The sequence below is a fragment of the Psammomys obesus genome, unplaced genomic scaffold (genome assembly GCF_907164565.1).
Source record: "Psammomys obesus unplaced genomic scaffold, mPsaObe1.curated_primary_1811, whole genome shotgun sequence".
In the NCBI taxonomy this organism is placed as follows: Eukaryota; Metazoa; Chordata; class Mammalia; order Rodentia; family Muridae; genus Psammomys; species Psammomys obesus.
The window spans coordinates 16,814,545-16,833,318 of record NW_026596256.1 but is presented as its reverse complement, the minus strand read 5'-3'; the positions used below and the strand labels follow the sequence as shown (position 1 = coordinate 16,833,318).

Genomic DNA, 18,774 nt, shown 5'->3' with positions numbered 1-18,774 from the left:
TGCATAGTGAGCAGGCTGTAGTAAGTGATGGCAGTAATAGTGCAGACCAAGGACGATAGGATTCCAGGAGTGATTATGTGAGGTGTCCGAGATTAGATTGTGGGGAAGAGAACCTTTCTTAGATTCCAAGATATTGTTGATTATTGAGAAAGAATTGCAAATAAAAAGTTAAGGGGGAGGCAAGTAATACCTAGGTTTCAGATAATTTGAGTTTTAGACCTCTGTGAAATATTCTTAATGGAATTATGCAGGCATTTGAATCTTGTGTTTGTGAAACTCTAAAAAGTAATGGAGATAACAAATTATAAGTTCTTAGTAGTATGTAAAGTCCTATTTATTAACTAAAGTTTTTAATAAAAGAAACATCAAAATGAGTAGTGGCAGGCTCCCAAGATAACTTCCTCTATTCAAGGAGTGAGTAGAGGGAAAGTCCTTCGTGGGAGAAGAAACTTCTCTTCATTCCAACAGTCTTAAAATTATCGCTTCTATAAAATATATTAGTAAATGTAGTATATATGTGCTTTTAATGCCCAGGGTTCTACCATAAAGAATGACCGCCTGTGGGTACATTTTATCTAATAAACATCCTAAGATTCAGTTCCGCTTCCCCTGAAATACTGTGCTTGTCTTGATTGTTTTCAGTGAGCATCACAGAATCCTTGCACTATTGCCAGTACCTTCAGTTTGCTTTTCATACACACAAAGTCAAAAGCCTGTGCAGATGCTAGAAAGGGGAAGATGTGCTTATCTATTATTTATAATCAAAAGTGATTTTGTACTATTTTGTGAACATTGATCCTTAATTTACTTAGTAGATGTCACATTGTTAATTTACATGTTTGCATGGGTTGCTCAGATTACTCGTCTTTTTAAGGTAAATGTGCTCTGTCTTTGAACATGACATCTCAGTTTAAGACTCACCAGTGGAGGAGACCCCTAAAGACTAGCTCAGAAAGTTTACAGTATGAAGATTACATTATGTGTTTCAAACTTATTGTAACTTCTAGCACATTAATTTCCATTGTTCACTTCATAAAATTTCTTACAGGACTGGAGAAAATTGAACAGCTTCAGAATCATGAAAATGAGGACATCTACAAATTGGCCTATGAGATCATCGACCAGTTCTTCTCTTCAGACGATGTACTTAATATGTTTATAGTTTTATTAGTTTTATATCCTAAACAAATCTGGATCAAAGAATATAGTAAACTAAGATGTATACATGTATATAAGTTTTTTGCCATAGAATTAAAGTAGGTATGTGACAATAATATCACTTTCTTCGAGAACAAATTTTAGTAAAGTTCCTTTTAGGACTTAAAACAATAACAAAAAGGATATTTTGTTACACTGAATAAGCTGGTTTCTTTCTAGTTCTCATACTTTTAAATTGGTAATAACATGTCTAGAAACAAAACAAAAAAACTGATACCAAGCATGGTGGCACTCAACTGTATCTCCCCCACCCCCGCTTCAGAGCTGGTGCAGAAGAAGAACTAGGAATTAGAGGCTGATTTTGGCTACATAGTGAATTAAATGCCAGACTGGACTATGTGATAGCCTGTCTCAAAAAAATATATAACAAAAAGCAAGCAAACAAAACCAGTAGTACTAGTATAACTTGCAATAAACCCTTTATAACTTTAATTAGTTAACCCATATTTTCAAATATAATTTTTATTGGTGATTAAAAGCAAAATAATAAAGAGACAAGATGAGAATAGTAAATCATCAAAATGAAAGGTGCTGTTAATTAAATATGTGGAGTGGTACATGAAATTAGATTTAATCAGAGTGCCATTAAATTATAGTTATAATGAAAGGATTATTTATTTGGGTGAGTTTTGTTAGGAAATGTTTTTATGTATATGCCTGGCTGTCCTTGAACTTTGAACAGTCTTCCTTCCAGCATTTCAAGTGCTCAGATTATAAGGCATGTACACCACTACACCCTATATGAGTTATTTTCCCAATGTCTCAAGAAATAAGTTTCAGGGCTGGAGAGATAGCTGGGGTAAGAGGTATTAAGAGCAGTGATTCCTCTTCAAAGGACCTACCTTCAGTTCCCAGCTCCCATTTGGTGGCTCACAACCATTTGTAACTCTTAACTCCAAGAAATCCAGGGCCCTCTTCTGGCCTCCATGAGTACCAAGCACCTGCGTCCTTCACAGACATACACACAGGCAAAGTACCCATGCACATAACAAAATTGTTTTTAAGAAGAATGAAATTTCATAACACATTTCCCCATTACCAAAAGGAGTAAAGAACTAGGAGAAAACACCATAGCCCATTAGAAATGTCCTCACTAGGACTAGCAAGGGGGTTCCTAAGGTAAAGAATGACAACTGAATTCAAGCCCCAGAATCAGCCTACAGGATGGAAGGAAGGAGAGTACCAACCCTGCCAAGTTGTCCACCAATATCTACACATGAACCATGTGGTGTATGCCACAAGCAGTAGAGATAGAGATACAGGCTGTCGAGTTAACGCAGAGATTAAGAGCACTTACTGCTCTTACAGTGGGCCCAGGTTGATTGGTTTGTTTTCTAACACCCACATAATAAATCTAAAAAAAAAAAAACAGAAAAAGAAATATCCACACTAAATCCTATTTAAATACTCAGCTGAATACATCATAAAAAAAAAAATCCAGACGAAGTATACTCTTACAGATAGATAGCATTAATCATGCTTTTTGAGACAGGCTTTTTCTCTGTAACAGCCCTGTCTGTCCTGAAACTCATGCTGCAGAATAGGCTGGCCTCAAACTCACAGAGATCCTTTTGCCTCTGTGTCCCTAGTACTGGGATTAAAGGCATGTGACACTGCCTCCTGGCTAATCATGTTTTAAAGTTGAAAATTTGAAAGTCCTAGTTTGTAGTTAGGAATAACAGAATTATACATTCTAAAAGTAATAAATAGAACATTCACTTTCTGCTAATATGTTTGAGGATTCTTGTTCTGCTTTTTGAGACAGGGTCTTTTTTATTGTGTGGCACTGAATTTTCTAGAACTCACTAGGTGGAATTCAGCAAAAAGTGGACTATAGTCCTTCCACTTTACCTTCCCAAATGCCAAGGGCAAACACCTATGCCACCATGCCCGAAACCCGTTTTTTGGTTTTTGGTTTTTGGGTTTTTTTATGTCAGTACTTTTGTTTTCCTAAGTATAAGAAATTACAGTGAGTACCAGTGTTTACCCTCTCAGTTTGGAACCTGGGGCCATTTCCAGTTTACTGTTTAAATAAGGTTTCCATCATGTATGTTCCTGTTTCTCCTCATCCCTTAAGGAGGAGTGTTTACACAATATTTCGTATTTCTAAAGGATAGCAGAACATTGTTGGCAGGCACTCATCACTTAGATACAGTCTACGTTTTTAGAGGGTAATGGAAGTTACTGTAATTCAGTTTTTATATAATTAAAAGCTAATCATCATTCTTTTTCCTTTTTTCCTTCAGATCGATGAAGATCCTAGCCTTGTTCCAGAGGCAGTTCAAGGTGGAACATTTGGTTTCAATTCATCTGCCAATGTACCAACAGAGGGGTTCCAGTTTTAGAAAGATGTTGTGGAAGTTAGGTACAATGCAGCACCAAGACATATATATACACATATATATAAAAAAGGTTTGATCCATCAAGCTTGGCTCATGGGATCTGCTGCTGCATTAAATCGGGAGAGAAAATGTGAAGATTTCATTTGGAATCACAGAAAATGCCCAAATGAGGTCAAGGTGGCGAGTGGGTGCGAGTGAGAATGAGTGGCAATGTAAGGAAAACTGGACATGAGTGCTTATTTAGGTTGAGAGTAAAGGGCTACAGGTCACAGGTCTTCAGTGCCTGAGAAGGAGCACTGACTTACTCTGTCATTGAGGAGAAGTGAAGTGCTGTCATCATCAAGCCCTGTAAGCATAAAAGCGATGCCCATATAAGTCAAGGAAAACGAGCCCAGGCCTTGCTGGGAAGCAGTGTGTGAGTGACAGTGTTGAATGAATGTCTGGCTCTGTAGGAGGAGCCAGGTTCATCTTTCAAATCTAGGGCTCTTCACACATGAAGCAGACTCCTAGTCCTGGAGTGACTGTGTGCGAGAGTATGGTTGTGGTGCTGTATGTGGACGCATGCAAGCTTAATTCGCCTTCAGGAGGCTGATAACAAACCTAGTAGATCATCAAAGTGAGATCACAAGTGTTAATGTACACTGGACATGAAAACAAAGACCGGTTTAGCAGCAGACATTGGTTTACTCTGCAGCCTGTGTTTTCTATTCTCCCTCTACTCCCGCTCCCCTTTTTTAATTTAGTTTTTATTTACTTTACCTAGTATGGCTTTTTTAGTTGCTTCTCAAGTCAGAAAACTTCAGGAAGGTTTCCCTGTGCATTTGCACCAGATGAGTGTTTGATGCTATGAAAAGCTTTCCATATCATCAAAACTAATTTGTGTAGATTTTGCATGAAAAAAATCATAAATTTCCCACACAATAGACTGTGTTACAGTACACAAGTTGCCATAATAGTATAAAATGTGCTTTAAAAGCCATTCTTTTCATTTTCAGAGATAACATAAAGACCTTTGCATGAGGTAAATCTACAGCATAGTTCATTTTTAGATTTTGTTGAGTCCTGTAAAGAAGAAGTTTCAGTTGTGATAGAATACCGTGCTGTGTTTAAATGTTAACTTGTTTTCAAACTTTGTTTTCTATGAAAATGATATGGAAACTTCTAAAATGGAATTTGGTGCATATGTACTGCTGAATAAAGACCGATGAAGAGGTTTGAGTAGATGTACAAATCAAGTAATGGTTTGAACACCTTTAATAATATGCCTAATCTGTTTAATTGTTTTAGAATCTTTTTATCTTAGATGTAGGCAGCCATGAACAATCTATTTTGAGCCACTTTAGGGAGAAAACTTTGTATTTTTAAAACTTGCATAAAAGTTATGCAAGTGTTTTTTATAAATTGGAATAATACCTCAGTTTTGAGGTTATGCACACTAAATTAAATATGTCATAAATTAATTTGTAAAAAAGAACTCTTTATAAGGTGGCTCATTGTAGGAAATCCTGTGCCTTCCCCTTTGAGCACAAGTGTTGCATGAACAACAGTTTGCTATAAGAAACATACCAGGTTAGCCACCATTAGCATCTATATCTACTTTGTGTTTAAAAATCAACTGGTAATTCTGAAACACTGTAGAATTGATAAAAATTATTTTGTGATCATAACTCTTTGTTGAACTAGAGTATTTTTGCAGCATTCCTTGTCATCAAAAACATGGTTAAAGTTTAAAACTAGAAGCAGCAGAAAACTAGCTTGTAAAATTTATTCAAGTAGAGTACAGGCTAGGCTGTCTTGGGGAAATAAACATTAAAACTTAAAGCAATGTTTTACATGGGGTATGTGTGTGGTGTGTGGATTTCTTTTTCTGTTTAATGTTAAGAGTATACCTCAGTGACTTCTATTAGCTTCTTGTCTGTCTTAAGCCTTTGTCTTAGAACCAACATAAGACATGTCATAAGCTCTGTAATTTCATTCTGGGCATATTAATATTTCATTTCACAGAACTTGTTCAGTTGACACTACACTTGCGCTGTCTTCCTGTTAACACCAAGGTTTTGGCCAGTTTTCACTTTCCCAAGTCAGTAGGACAGCTTGAGTTATATTTTTTAAATTAACATAGCCAACAACATGTAGCTCCAAATGATAGGTCGCATACAATGTCACCGCCCCCCTTTGGCGGAATGCTTGAACTCTGGGAAGGTGAACATTTAATACCTTATATAATTACTGTTTTTAGTAAACTGTAATCAGTGAGCCTATAGTGGCCAGTCGTACAGAATCTATGTGTATAAGGAATCCTGGTAGATAGCTGAGGGAGGTATCGGATGCCTATAATCCCAGCTCTCAGGAAGTGGAGGCAGGAGAATCACCAAGTTCAAATCTAGCCTAGGCTATATTGTCAGAAGATCCTGCTTCAGAAATTAAAGCAAAATGTATGTGAGCAATATTCATGTCTCTAAGGGCTACCTGAAGGTCTAAGGATTTGTCTCTAAGTATGCTCTCTGTAGGACATGATTTTTCTAGAATTCTAACGTGTGCTTTTCCATATCTGAAAATAGTCCCATACAAACACAACTTTTTAAAATTTCTCCAGTGATCTAGGGAATTGATTTAGTTTTAACAAAAACTTTTATCTGATAAGGGGGAAATAGGGTAATAAGTCTAATAAGCTAAAAATGTTTTATTTTTCATGTTCTTAAACTCCTCGTTTTTCACACCAAGCCCCTCTCAAGTGCTACAAAATAACAATATTGTGTTAAGGTATATGAGTAGTATGTATTTATTTTATAATTTTGAAAGGCATCAGTAATTGTGTGGTATGGTAAACTGGTATTTTCCATATTGTGCTACACATTAAAATGCTCCTGGGAGAGTTTAGTTATGTTTACCTTGACTGCACTTCATAGGTCAAAGATACTTTTTGCTTTTTTTCCTTAAAGGTCTGAAATTACTCGGGGTTGTTGTACCATCAGTATAACTTGCAGAACACTTTTCTTATCCTCTGTTTCAGTTTCAGCGAAAAGTTAGGAATAAGTGAAGTTTTGTCTCTTAGGACTATCGATGTCTAACTAATTACCTCAAGCTTGTTGCCCTGGAACATGATATATATCTGTTGTTTCACAGTTTCTGCAATCAGGAATCTAGTTCACGTTTGGCTAGATCCTCTGCTCAGGGCCGCACAAGGCTGCAGTTTCATCTGAAGGGAGGACTCTTGCTCTGTGTGCTCATGTGACACAATCCATTTCTTGTAGCAATAGAGCTCCTGGCTGCTTCCTTCTACGAGACTACCAGGAGACACTGATCTCAGGGGAGACCCATGCCCTCATTAAAGGGCTGGCTTGGTAAGGTCAGCTCCCTCATTCGCCAGGGTAATTTTCACTTTTGATTAAACCCCAAACCAAACTAAGTAGATACCTTCATTACACTTGCAAAATCCCTTCACATTTGATGGATTCTGGCCCATGACAAGAGGTATTGTCCATTAGGTTAACAAATCTGCCCTCTAGTGAGAAGGTATTATACAAAGTGTGTATATCAGTGTTGGGGGCCATTGTACAGTCTCCATGTAATTAAACTACAGTGTATCAGAGGTAGAGTAATTGAGAAGTTATTTGCCCCCACATGTGATTAAGATCACATGTGAGAACCTATCAAAAGCTCTGGCTCAACTTACCCTCAAAGTAGACATGCAGTGTGCGTGTAGTGTTGGAACTTCTCGGAGTTCCTAAATTACAGAATAAAATTATCTGTCCTTACCCTCTTAAAATAAGAGTATGAAAAGAGGATTTTTCCAAAGTCAGATGTTGCTAAGGACTGGGTTATGGCCTGGTTTTTACTTCCACTATCGTGCAGTGTTTCCAGTAAGTATTTAAATTTGTAAAACAGTGAAAAAAAAAAAGTTTATGCAAATAAACACTCAGCTTCAATCAAACCTTTTAATGTGTAAAATTTTTTTTAGATTACTGGCAACTATGTTAAGAGGCCTAGATAGCTAGTACTCTTACAGTATTTTATGTGGTTACTTATTGGCAAGATTTATCAACTGTCACCCAATATTAAAAATCCAGATTATTCTTCAGTATTATCCATATACTTTAACAGCAAATCTATGGCTAATATTTAGCCTTTGGATGCTTTAATTTTAAATTTCTTAAATACATTATTAAAACATTCTTTTTAGGGCTGGAGCTATAGTTCAGGTGTATGTCAGTTGTCTAGCATGTGAGGAGCCTTGGATATATAGCACTGTAAATATGTGAATGTGAGGGAGTGTGTGTTTGTGTCTGTGTGTGTGTGTGTACGTGAATATTCATACGGACGTTTTATTTAAAATACATAAATGCTGTTGCACACGTGTCTACATCACAGTGCACACTGATGGCCATAGTACAAACTTTAAAAAATTATGATTCTCACTATGTTGCTGAGACAGGCCTCTATCTCCTTTCTCTGGTCATGACGTCTTCATCCTCAGCATCCACAGAAGCTGAGGTCACAGGCATATATCACTGCATTTTTCTGTGTAGTACACATTAACTCTTAATAAAAAGGAAGTATATAAAGCCTAGCACTGATCAGAAGTAGTTGTCTACTGGACTTGTCTTTTATTAAATACGTATTAGTCATTATGAGAATAATATAATTAACAGTTTTTCTCCCTGGAGACTTAACCTAGCAATTGCATTAAACTTGAATGGTCCTAAAAAATAGCAAGTCCTTTAAATAGCAAAAAGTTTGCTCTGGATGTCTGTGTCAAGCTGTTCTTTTTTTCTGACATTAATAACTTCTGCTTCCTGAAACCAGCTGAGTATACAGGAAAGTGCCTCCCACCACGGGGCCATGGCCCCTTGAGGTTGCTGATTCTTTCTCTGCCCTGTTTCTTGCCTTTTCTCCACCTTTTATCTCCTCTCTATCTCAAAGTATGTTGCCTTCTCCAAGTTACATTTTTTATATGCTGTTGGTTCTTCTGGTTCTGATCTTTACAAAGAAATGTGGGGCTGGTGACATGGCTCATAGGGTAAAGGCTCTTGCCACCAAGCCTGGTTCGGGTTGGATCCCCAGAACCCACCTCGTAGAAAGAGAGGACTGACCTCTAGGACTGTGCCCCACCATACACACACACACTGAGAAATGACCTTCTCTATTTATATGTGTCTGTAACTCCTAAAGCTTGTATCCTATTTTCTCTAACTGAATTTTACTTCCCAGCTGTTGATCTGGTTTTTATCTTCTCTTAAAAATTACCTCAGACTGGGTAAGTTTTAAGGAGGTTCACGGTGGGTCCGGGTCAGGGGCTGCATCTAGTAGTGACTGTCCTCTGATGAAGAGCATCTCATGGCGAGAGGTGGAGTGCTTGTGTGTATATATACATATTCTTTTTCTTGGTGTCTTCTCCCACAAACTTTGCATTATGGAGGCTCTAAAGACAATGGAAGCTCTTGTGACCTTGTCTAACCTTATCATGTTCCAAATGTTACACCTGTAAATACATCATTGTTGGATTAAATTGTTGCCCTTAATACCTAAGTGTGGGTAAAGGCTTGGGAGACACACAAACAATATCAGTGTCAAATGAACTGTTTGGCTGTAGTTGCTAATTTTATCCAAGTTTCCTCCCAGTTTGCTTTTACTCCTATTTGAAACAACTGTTGGGAATATCTAATAATCTACATGTTTTTTTTTGGTAAATTCAATCTGTGGTTACTTGCCTTCTAGATAATTTCCTCAGTGTCCCTCTCCATTTCTCTGAGCCCTTCCTCATTAGTATACAGCTGCCTTTTTACTGTGTGTGTGTGTGTGTGTGTGTGTGTGTGTGTGTGTGTGTGTGTGTGTGTGTGTTTTGAGCGTTTTAGACACCACTGAGCTACATCCCCAGCCTGCCGTTTTACTATTTGGGATATAGTAATACTACCTAACTCTCTAACTTGACTTAAAAAAAAAAAGCTTGTTTTTTTTTTTTTTCTCAAAGAAAAGAGGAAACTTTCCATAATTGTAATTGATGCAATGTCCTCTCGATAACCTCTCCAACAGTATTAAGGGGTTGACCTGTGTTCAATTCTGCATGAAATGTAGTTATCAGGTGTTCTGGACAGCCTCTACCTCTAGCCATTTCCCTTTTGATTTGCCAACATGCTGCCCCCGTAAAAAGGTGAAGTCTTCAACGAATCTAGTAGCTCCTGGTATTGCAGGTCACCACCTGTGTAACTCCTGCAGTTCTGCCACATCTGTATTTTCATAGCTGGCCTACTGGTCTTTAGCACAGTGGCGTCTTTGAACATCTTAAAACATTTAACCTGAAGCATTATATATGTAATAAAGCTGGTGCAGAAAACTTTATTTTCTTCTGAACCAGTTGTGACTGTCATCTAGGTAGTAGCTGTGTTCTGATCCAGATCCACTGTGGTTAGAGGTGCTAAAAGTATTGCAAACTTTGTTCCTCATTATCACTATCCCTGTGATCCTTGTGCTCCGAGGGTGCAGGGAGTAAGAGAGAACTTACCTTATTTGTATCCTGGTTTTTCTCATCTTTACTCTTGTCCCTCAAATAAACCTATGTCCTTCAGGCAGTCAGGAATACAGCCAAGGCTATCTACCATTTTTGCCATCTCCATTAACTCTCATTTTGCAATATGTGTTCCATGTTGATGGTGATTTTTCAGTCTGTAGTGTCTGTTCACTCATTGCTTTCACACCTGCGTTTCTCGTCTTTTCTCCCGCTAGATTGTAAGCTCCTTAAGGGCAAGGTCAGCATATCAGCAAAGCTCTGTAAACACCATGAACGTGCCTGAATTCTATGGGCACTCAATAAAAGTGTATAATAATGATGCAACTTCTCACATGACTACCTAAAAGTCTTTTCAACTTCAGTTTTTACAATTCCCCTCACTTCCTCAAAAGTCTAAAAAACTTTCTGTAGGAAGGAGAAGGACATTATTCCTTCATAGATGAAAGCTTGTTTCCTTTTCTCCATGACCAACCGGATGTCTGGCCTTCACAGGATGTAGTAATGGGTCCTCATGTGTCTTATACCAGTTATATACTATGAAGCAGAGGAAACATGACTTCTACGATTAATGGTACCACTCTCTTTTGAGGTGTTATTGAAGTAATTTCTATTATAATACATTTTTCACAAACAGCCCAAATCATAAAGGTGAGTGATCGATATAGTATGAGGCTGATTGATGATGAGCACCTCCACCATGTACTTACAAGTTTGCCTGGACAGCAGTGCACAAGTCATCAACATGACCTCTCCCTCTGTAGCCACTTAGAGACACTACCTCTAGGTTTGTTCAGCCCTTAAAGTTTTGCTTTGTAACTCAGAATGCTCTCAAATCCTTCCTCTATCTTCCAAGTGCCAGTATTACAAGTGTGTTCTTTCATACCTAACCTGTGCCCTACACTTCTTGTAAAATATCTTTATAAAAGTTCTTACACTCCCGCACAGGTTTGAGAAGAGGAAAAACAACAGGGTTGTACTTAAGTGATAGAGTGTTGCTTAATATGCACAAGGCCCTGAATTCAGACCCACTAACACAAATAAGACATAAGTCTTACAGAATGTCTAGTCTTTTTTGTCTTTTTTGTTTTGTTTTGTTTTTGTTGTTGTTTTGTTTTGTTTTAGTATGGATGCCTTTGGTCCAGCAGTTAAAGGACAGGCAGATCTCTGTGTTCAAGGCCAGTATGGTCTACATGGTGAGTTCCAGGATAGCCAAAGCTACATGAGACCCTGTCTGGGGGCAGGTGGGGATGAGCAGTTGGAGTCTGTATGTTGCTGATAATAGCAATATAGCCCACTTACAGGAACATGAAATGTTCTTTGATTTTTTTTCAGTCTCCATTATTTTATTTTTTTGAGATACGGTTTCTCTGTGTAGCCTTGGGTGTCCTGGACTCATCAGTAGACTATGCTGGCCTCAAAGTCACAACAGTTGACCTGCCCCTGCCTCCCAAGTGTTGGGACTACAGGCATGCATCACCATGTCTGGCTTATTTGCCTCTTTAAAACAAACCTAAGGCCGCTACCTGCTGACAAGAGCTCTATCACTGAACCACACCCACAGCCCTATTCTAATGAATTAATATGTGGGGAGGAAAGGATGGATACTTGAACCTAGACTAGAAGGAGAGTTGTGAGGAAGGGAAGGCCTAAACACTGACAGTAGTAATAAAAAGACCCAGGCTGAGCAATACATGATATTTCAGAGGTGTGGCTCAAGAATCTTGGAAGAGAGAATCAATTTTCATCTTTTAATCAAATTTTGTCAATTTGGTTGTAAGTCAATATTGAGACAAGAATGAAGACAAAAACAGTGGCGAGGAAGCTTTTTAGAGCAGTTAGTCACAAAAGTGGACTTTGGACTTTGGGTACAGCATTGTGAAGGTGAATAGTGAAGTGGGGTGACCAACACTTGGGGGTGTGGAGTCAGCAAGTTTTGTCTCAAATCTCCAGATCAAATGTGTCCTACTTTGAGGCACCATGTTGACTTTTTTTTCTTTATAAACTGTCTCAGTGTTAAGCCTTATCCTAGCTCTAAAGTGATGTTACAGAACTGTTTAACTCATATTTGGGAGCTCCAGCTCACCATTTTTGTTACCACTGGAGCCCTTTGACCCTGGGGACCATCTCCTGTACTTTTAGGCCATGGTTTCTTCAGAACAGTTAAAACAGGCCGCTTCTGCTAGATGTCATATAGAAGAGATGACAATATTTACACTTTGTCCAAGGGCTAATCTTCATATACAAAATTAGGATAGAGAAATTTAAATGTTGCTGCAGGAAATCAGTGTAATCATATATAAGGTAAACTAGAAGGCCAACTTAAAAGGACCAACAGCTTGCACAGACACCTTATGAAAAATATGAGCAGAAAATACAAATGTATTATGTTCAACATCTTTAATCACAAGAAATATATACAAAAATTTTTCGATACTTTGCTATTAAAATGGCTTGTTGCTGCTGCTACGGATGCCTGATGGAATACTACAGTCATGTTGTTTTGAAAGAGGTTTCACAGTTTCTTAGGAAATTACACATGCACTGTACATTACAACCAAGCAATCCCACACCTAGATATATGCTCAAGTGGAGTGAAAACTTTATCCACATCAAAAAAACTGTGCTCTAATACTTGCACCATTCATAATTGGTCCCAAGTGGAAGCAGTTCATTCGCTGGTGGTCAATGTAATGACTAGGACTGTCCTGTAAGAAGAAAGGGCACAGCATGAGTACATTTTAAGAAAGGTTATTGCTGACTGTAGGAAGCCAGGTCCAAAGGCGGCACACCATGCTACTCTGTGATAATGATCTGCCACAGGCAAAACCGGAAAACACTTGAGTGCTGGTGACCATGCCGTAGGGAGGCCGATAGGAACCTTGAGAGAGGGTGGATAAATAGATTTTTTTGTGTTTTCGCAACTGTATTTCCTTGTAAAATCCCTAGAACTACATCTAAACACTGAGAAGCTAATTGCTACTTTTTGTTGCTGTTTTTGAGAAAAGGCATCATCTCATAGCCCATGCTGGCTTCAGTCTTTTGGCAATCCAGCCCCATTGTGTGCTGCGATTACAACATGGTTTATATACTAAACGCTGCTGCAAGGAACTGACGAATAGCTTAATGGTAGATCACTTGCCATAACCTTGATATTGGATAATGGAGAATGGGGGGTGGGGTGGAGACAGAAATGGTATTGAAATTAAAAGTTACACAGGTTTTTTTAGACATTTAATAAATGGGTTAACTTTACATAGTTGTTTAAAAAGAAACAGGAATTGTGGACAGAGACATTAGATTTTTGTTTTATTTGTGTTTGCTTCTTTTGAGATAGGGTTTCTCTTTGTTGGCCTGAAACTCACTATGTAGAGCAAACTGGTTTCTAACTTAAACCCTCCTTCCCCTGCCTTCCTGCTGCTGGGATTATAGGCGTGCTTCACTACACAGCAGGAAGCAGATTCTACATTTTGGATCATGCAAATGTTTTGTAGATTTTTCTTCCATAGTTATTTTGCCACCACAAGGTGGCAGTATTAAAGGCTTTATATAGAAGCACGTTATTTTGCAAATTTGACCCATGATGTGTTACTTTATTTTGTCTGCATTTTCTAAGGACTCAACCGAGAAGATAGAAAATATGTGAAATATATATCCATACAAGAGAGCATTTGGGGGAAGCTACATAAATATTTCTTATTTCCTAACTGTGTTCTTATCTGTTTTGTTGCTTTTGCTTTCATTAAAGAATTGCAGCCCATGTGAGGAAAGAAAAACAGTATGAAAGGTTGTGATGAAATGTCTCAGCCTTCCTCTCACTACCACATTCATTGCCTGCCAACATCTTCCTATAGTTTTCATTTTTGCCAAATTTTTTTAGATAGAGTCTCACTGTGCATCTCTGGCTGGAACTCACTATATAGACCAGGCTGGCCTCAAACTCAATGATTTGTGTGCCACCACACCGGGTAGCTTTATTTTTCTTTAGGTTTGTTTAGTTTGGTTTGGTTTTTTGAGACAGGGTTTCTCTATGTAGTCCTGGCTGTCCTGAAACTCACTCTGTAGAACAGGCAGGCCTCAAACTCAGAGATCCTCCTGCCTCTGCCTTCCAAGAGTTGAGATTAAAGACTTACAGCAACACAACTGGGTTATTTTTATTTTTAAGATTCTGAGTTTTACCAACTTTAAATACTATGCTTTACCTGTAGCATGAAAGACAAAAGACTTAAAAACTGAGCTCATTAATAATTCTTTCCACTCCTTCGAATGTTTACAGAGGTATTTTTAGAAGTTTTTTTTTTTTTTTAATTTCCCTTTCCTTTCTTGGGTGGGGGATTTGGGGATCAAACCCAGGGTCTTGTACATGCTAGACCAGCATTCAGCCATGACCTCCATCCCCAGATGTGTGCTCCATACATGTAACTCTTTCTGAATCGTGGATATGAAAACAGGGCATTTTCATTCCTTACCATCCTTCCCCTGATCTCTCATCTCACAGCTTTTATTTATGAAGAAAGTACTTTTAAAAATGAAGAAAAATGCTATTGGATATGAAGTTCACCCTCTTGAAGTGTATAATTCTGTGGGTTTTTAGGTTTTTTTGTTTTTGGTGTTCTGCAACGAAACCTGTAATCTATGAGAACATTTTCCTTACTCCAGGAAGAACACTCACTGTGCTCAGATTATATGTATTTACAGCTCTACAAACTTTGTGCTACTTTCAGTGGCCAGGGCAAATGACCCCATCAATTCTTCAAACATTTGCCATGCTTGACTCATACTTGTATTTCCACATAGTTATGCTTTTTCCTTTGAGTTTCCAATTGTGTACACAGAAGTATGTGCTTAGCATGTCTAAAATTCTCCAGCCTTCAGACATTGTGCTATGGCACACAATCTCCTTTGTTTGTTTGTTAATAACTTTAAGAGCCTTCCTGCCTTCTGTTGCAGTGAGGCCTCATTACACAGTAAGTATGGAACTGCTGCATTTCTTAGATTTTGTTTTACTTTTGAGACTTTGACTATATCGGCCAGGCTTGCTGAAGATTAAGATTCTCCCTCCTCTTGCTGAGTGCTGACATTACGAGTGCATGCCATTACACCAGCTGAAAACTTTCTTGAATCTCATGGTTCTTCTCATTTGTTCATTTGTCTTACAAACATTTAGCTCAAGTAATTTTCTCAGAAATAGTCCATGGAGATTTCTTTTTGCTTGTTTTTTTTTTTCCTCTATTTTACCTTCACATAAATTTATAAAAGAATGCTGTATTCAAATCTAGAATTTACAGTACCTTGAAGAAATTATTCACTATCTGCTGGCCCCTAATATTACTGATGGTAAATCTTAGACAGGTTGACTTTTCCTTTTCTGGTGGTCTATCCCTCGATTTATGTCCTCTTTATATTTGCTCATCTAAAACTTCACAGTAGTAAACTTAGTGTGGATTTGTCCTGTCTGACTAACTTGTGTTTTTATAGATTATGGTAATCTGGAAACTTTTTTCTTTGATTGTGTTTTCTCCCTTTTCTCTCTTTGGAACATAAAGGTTGAACATTTTTTTGTGTGTGGTGTTAGAAAACAAACCCAGGTTACTCCCAAATGTTGGGTAGACACTGTTCTGCACTGCATCTTCACCCTCACCCTCCACCTCCAGCATTCTCAGAGCCTTTTTCACATTTACAGCATCTACTAAGCCTCCTGCCGATCTCTTCTACATGTCAGTAATTATAGATGTAAATGAGACACTCTTATCCTGGAAGATGTCAGCGTGGACTTTGATACTGGAGAAGCCAGTGCCTTCACAGGACAGGCTACTTTTGTTAGTGGCTAATATGGCTGGTGACATGAGTTGGAGCCAGTACTCATTTACCATTCCACAGTTCCTAGGGCCCCTTCATGGTTTAATATACACTGCCTGCGTTTATGTTTTATAAGCAGGAAAACAATGACTGAATGACAGCATCTGTCTATGACATGGTTTGTGTTTGGTTTGGTTTTTTTTTTTTTTTTTTGTTTATTTTTTGAGATAGAGTTTCTGTGTATATCTCTAGCTTTCCAGAAACACTCTCTACACCAGGCTGATCTCAAACTCAGAGATCTGCCTGTCTCTGCCTCCCAACAGCTAGGAATAAAGTGTCTTGGGAGTGTTTTGCCATTCAAATCTTTGTAGTTCAGATTGATAGCCAGACCAAAGGGTGTGTCCCCTTGCTTCAACCCTCTGGGCTCTGCAGGAATGAAGAAATACTAGAAAGTTGCCTGTCTCAGGGAACACAGGCTGTGAACGTCTGGATATAAGATTGACAGTCCTTGGACCAAGAATGTAACTCAGTTAGTAGAGTGCTTTCACAAAGCCCTGTGTTTAATCCCCAGCACCACATAAAACTGGATGTGATGACATGCGTATTCAATCCTTGCTAGGAATAAAGGTGTGCACCAACACAGACTGGCTTGGTTTGTTGAATATTTTAAACAGTTGAAAGTTACTGCTCAGCAAAAAAAAAAAATTCCTTTCAGAATGTTATGCTTGTTGATAATGTACCAGCCACCAAAGATAGCTGTCACGTGGTGGTGATATCTGAGGAGATTAATATAATTTTCATGCCTGCTAATATTCATTCCACACCTTAAGTTCATGTCTTATTACAGATGAAATGTAGTTCACAGTGTGAACTTTGCTTATCAAATCTGCTCATCTCCTTTGTGCCTGCTTCTTAGACATCCTTATCCTTCTTGACAAAGGAAGGTTAAAAGGTCGGCTACATGTGTTTGAAGCCAGCCCTAGTCTACAAGAGACTGTCTCAAAAGAAGTAAAACAAAAATTGATAGCTCAGAAGGTAACAAATGAGACAGCTGTGGATTAAAAACGAAAGTTTTCTGTGGCTGGAGGTATGTCTCAGGGGCTAACAGCACTTGCTGCTCTTGCAGAGGATCAGAGTTTAGTGCTCAGAAACCCACATTGACAGCTGACAACTGTCTATGACTTGAGCTCCAGGGGAGCCAATGCTATCTTGTCTCCATAGTCACTTGCATCACATGCATGTATGTGATTTAAAACAATCTTAAGAGTATACATACTTAGGTATATACTTGTAACTTCCCCATCCCTGACCACCGTGGTTTGGAATGTGAGTGCCAGTGACTCTGAACTTCTGATGTTCCTTCCTTGTCTCACGAGAGTTCAGCTACAGGCTGAGGTTACTGTCATACTTACGAATATCCTCTTTTGGTCTCTTGCTACATCAGAAATCATATGTGTGAACACACACATACACACAAATTAAATTTTCAATTAAAAAAATTTTTGCAGAGGCCATGCCAGCTGCCAGAACTCCAGGTAGTCTGCCTGTGAGCAAATCTACCCAACTCTCTCTGCGCTCCTCCACCCTATCTTTATTCCCCCTCCTCTCCTTGTTGTCCTGTCCCAGTGCTCAGCTCTGTTGAAGACCAGCTGCTCAAGCAGAGGCTATATCAATCAGAAGACCAGAGAAGGAACAGAAATCAAGGAACAAAACACCCATCCAACAAAGACAACTCAGAAATTAGCACCTAAACCTATAATGATCCCAAACCAGATGGCCAGATGCCAGTGTAAGAGCACAGTCAACCATAACCAAAGCAATGTGTCACTACCAGAGACCATCTAGCCTACTACAGCAAGTCCTGAATATTCCAACACAGCTGAAGCACAAGAAACAGACCTGAAAACCAAATTTATGAACATGATAGAGCCCTTTAAAAAGGAAATCATTAAATCCTTTAAAGAAAGTCAAGGAAAAAAAAAAACTTTAAGGAAATGAATAAAACTGTTCAAGACCCAAAAATGGAAATAAAATAAAAGCAATAAAGAAAACACAAATTGAGAGGATTCCAAAAATGAAAATTTTAGGTGTAGCCGATGGAAGGAGAGTACGGGGAGAGACAACTGGAACTGGGTGGGGGTGGGGTGATGAGGAAACTTAGTGCAGTGGAAACTCCCTGGAATCTATGAGGGTGCTGCTGTCAAGGACACCTAGTAATGGAGGTTACAGGGCCTGAACTGGCCATTTTATGTAACCAGCCAAGGCTTCCAGTAGTGGGTCTGGGCCATCAAAACCTATCCTGCTTCCAACATGTGCTCAGGCAAATGTGGAGCAGAATTGTGGGGGTGGCCAACCAATGACTGCTCTAAGAGGCCCACACCATGAGGGGAGCCCATACCTGACACTGCCTGGATGACCAGGAACTGGAGGCCGGATAGCCCAGAGACCTAGGGCAAAGCCAAACATGGTTTGCCAATAGGGAAAAAAAGTCATTGAAATTATTCCTAATGATGGTCTGCTATACTTTATAGATCGGTATAAGTCATCATCAGAAATGCTGCCTAACGGCTACTGATGGGAGTGGATGCAGAGACCCACAGCCAAACATTAGGTTGAGAGAGAGAGCTCAGGTTGGAGGTATCCATCGGGTCCCTATCCTTGGGGCTTGGGGTGAACTCCATGGAAGAGGGAAAAGAGAAATTGTGGGAGCCAGAGAGGTCAAGACATTGGAAGAACACATCCTATGGATCAACTAAACAGGGCTCCTGGGGGCTCACAGAGACTGAAGTGGCATTCCTGGAGCCTGTATGGATCTGTGCTAGGTCCTGTTATGGTTGCTGGCTTGGTTTGAGGGCACTTCTGGCAATATGAGTGGGGGCAAGTCTGACTCTTCTGCCTGCTCTTGGGACC

General features: G+C 38.9%; 1 protein-coding gene across 1 annotated transcript in view; it reads left to right on the top strand.

Moving 5' to 3' along the window:
• The window catches only part of Kpna4 (karyopherin subunit alpha 4), a 62,966-nt gene extending 57,567 nt beyond the window's left edge, over positions 1-5,399 (top strand). The window contains exons 16-17 of the mRNA XM_055596807.1: positions 1,049-1,143; positions 3,465-5,399. Coding sequence (XP_055452782.1) covers positions 1,049-1,143; positions 3,465-3,563 — 194 coding nt within the window. The 3' untranslated portion in view covers positions 3,564-5,399. The remainder of the gene's footprint in view (positions 1-1,048; positions 1,144-3,464) is intronic.
• Positions 5,400-18,774: the final 13,375 nt, after the last annotated feature.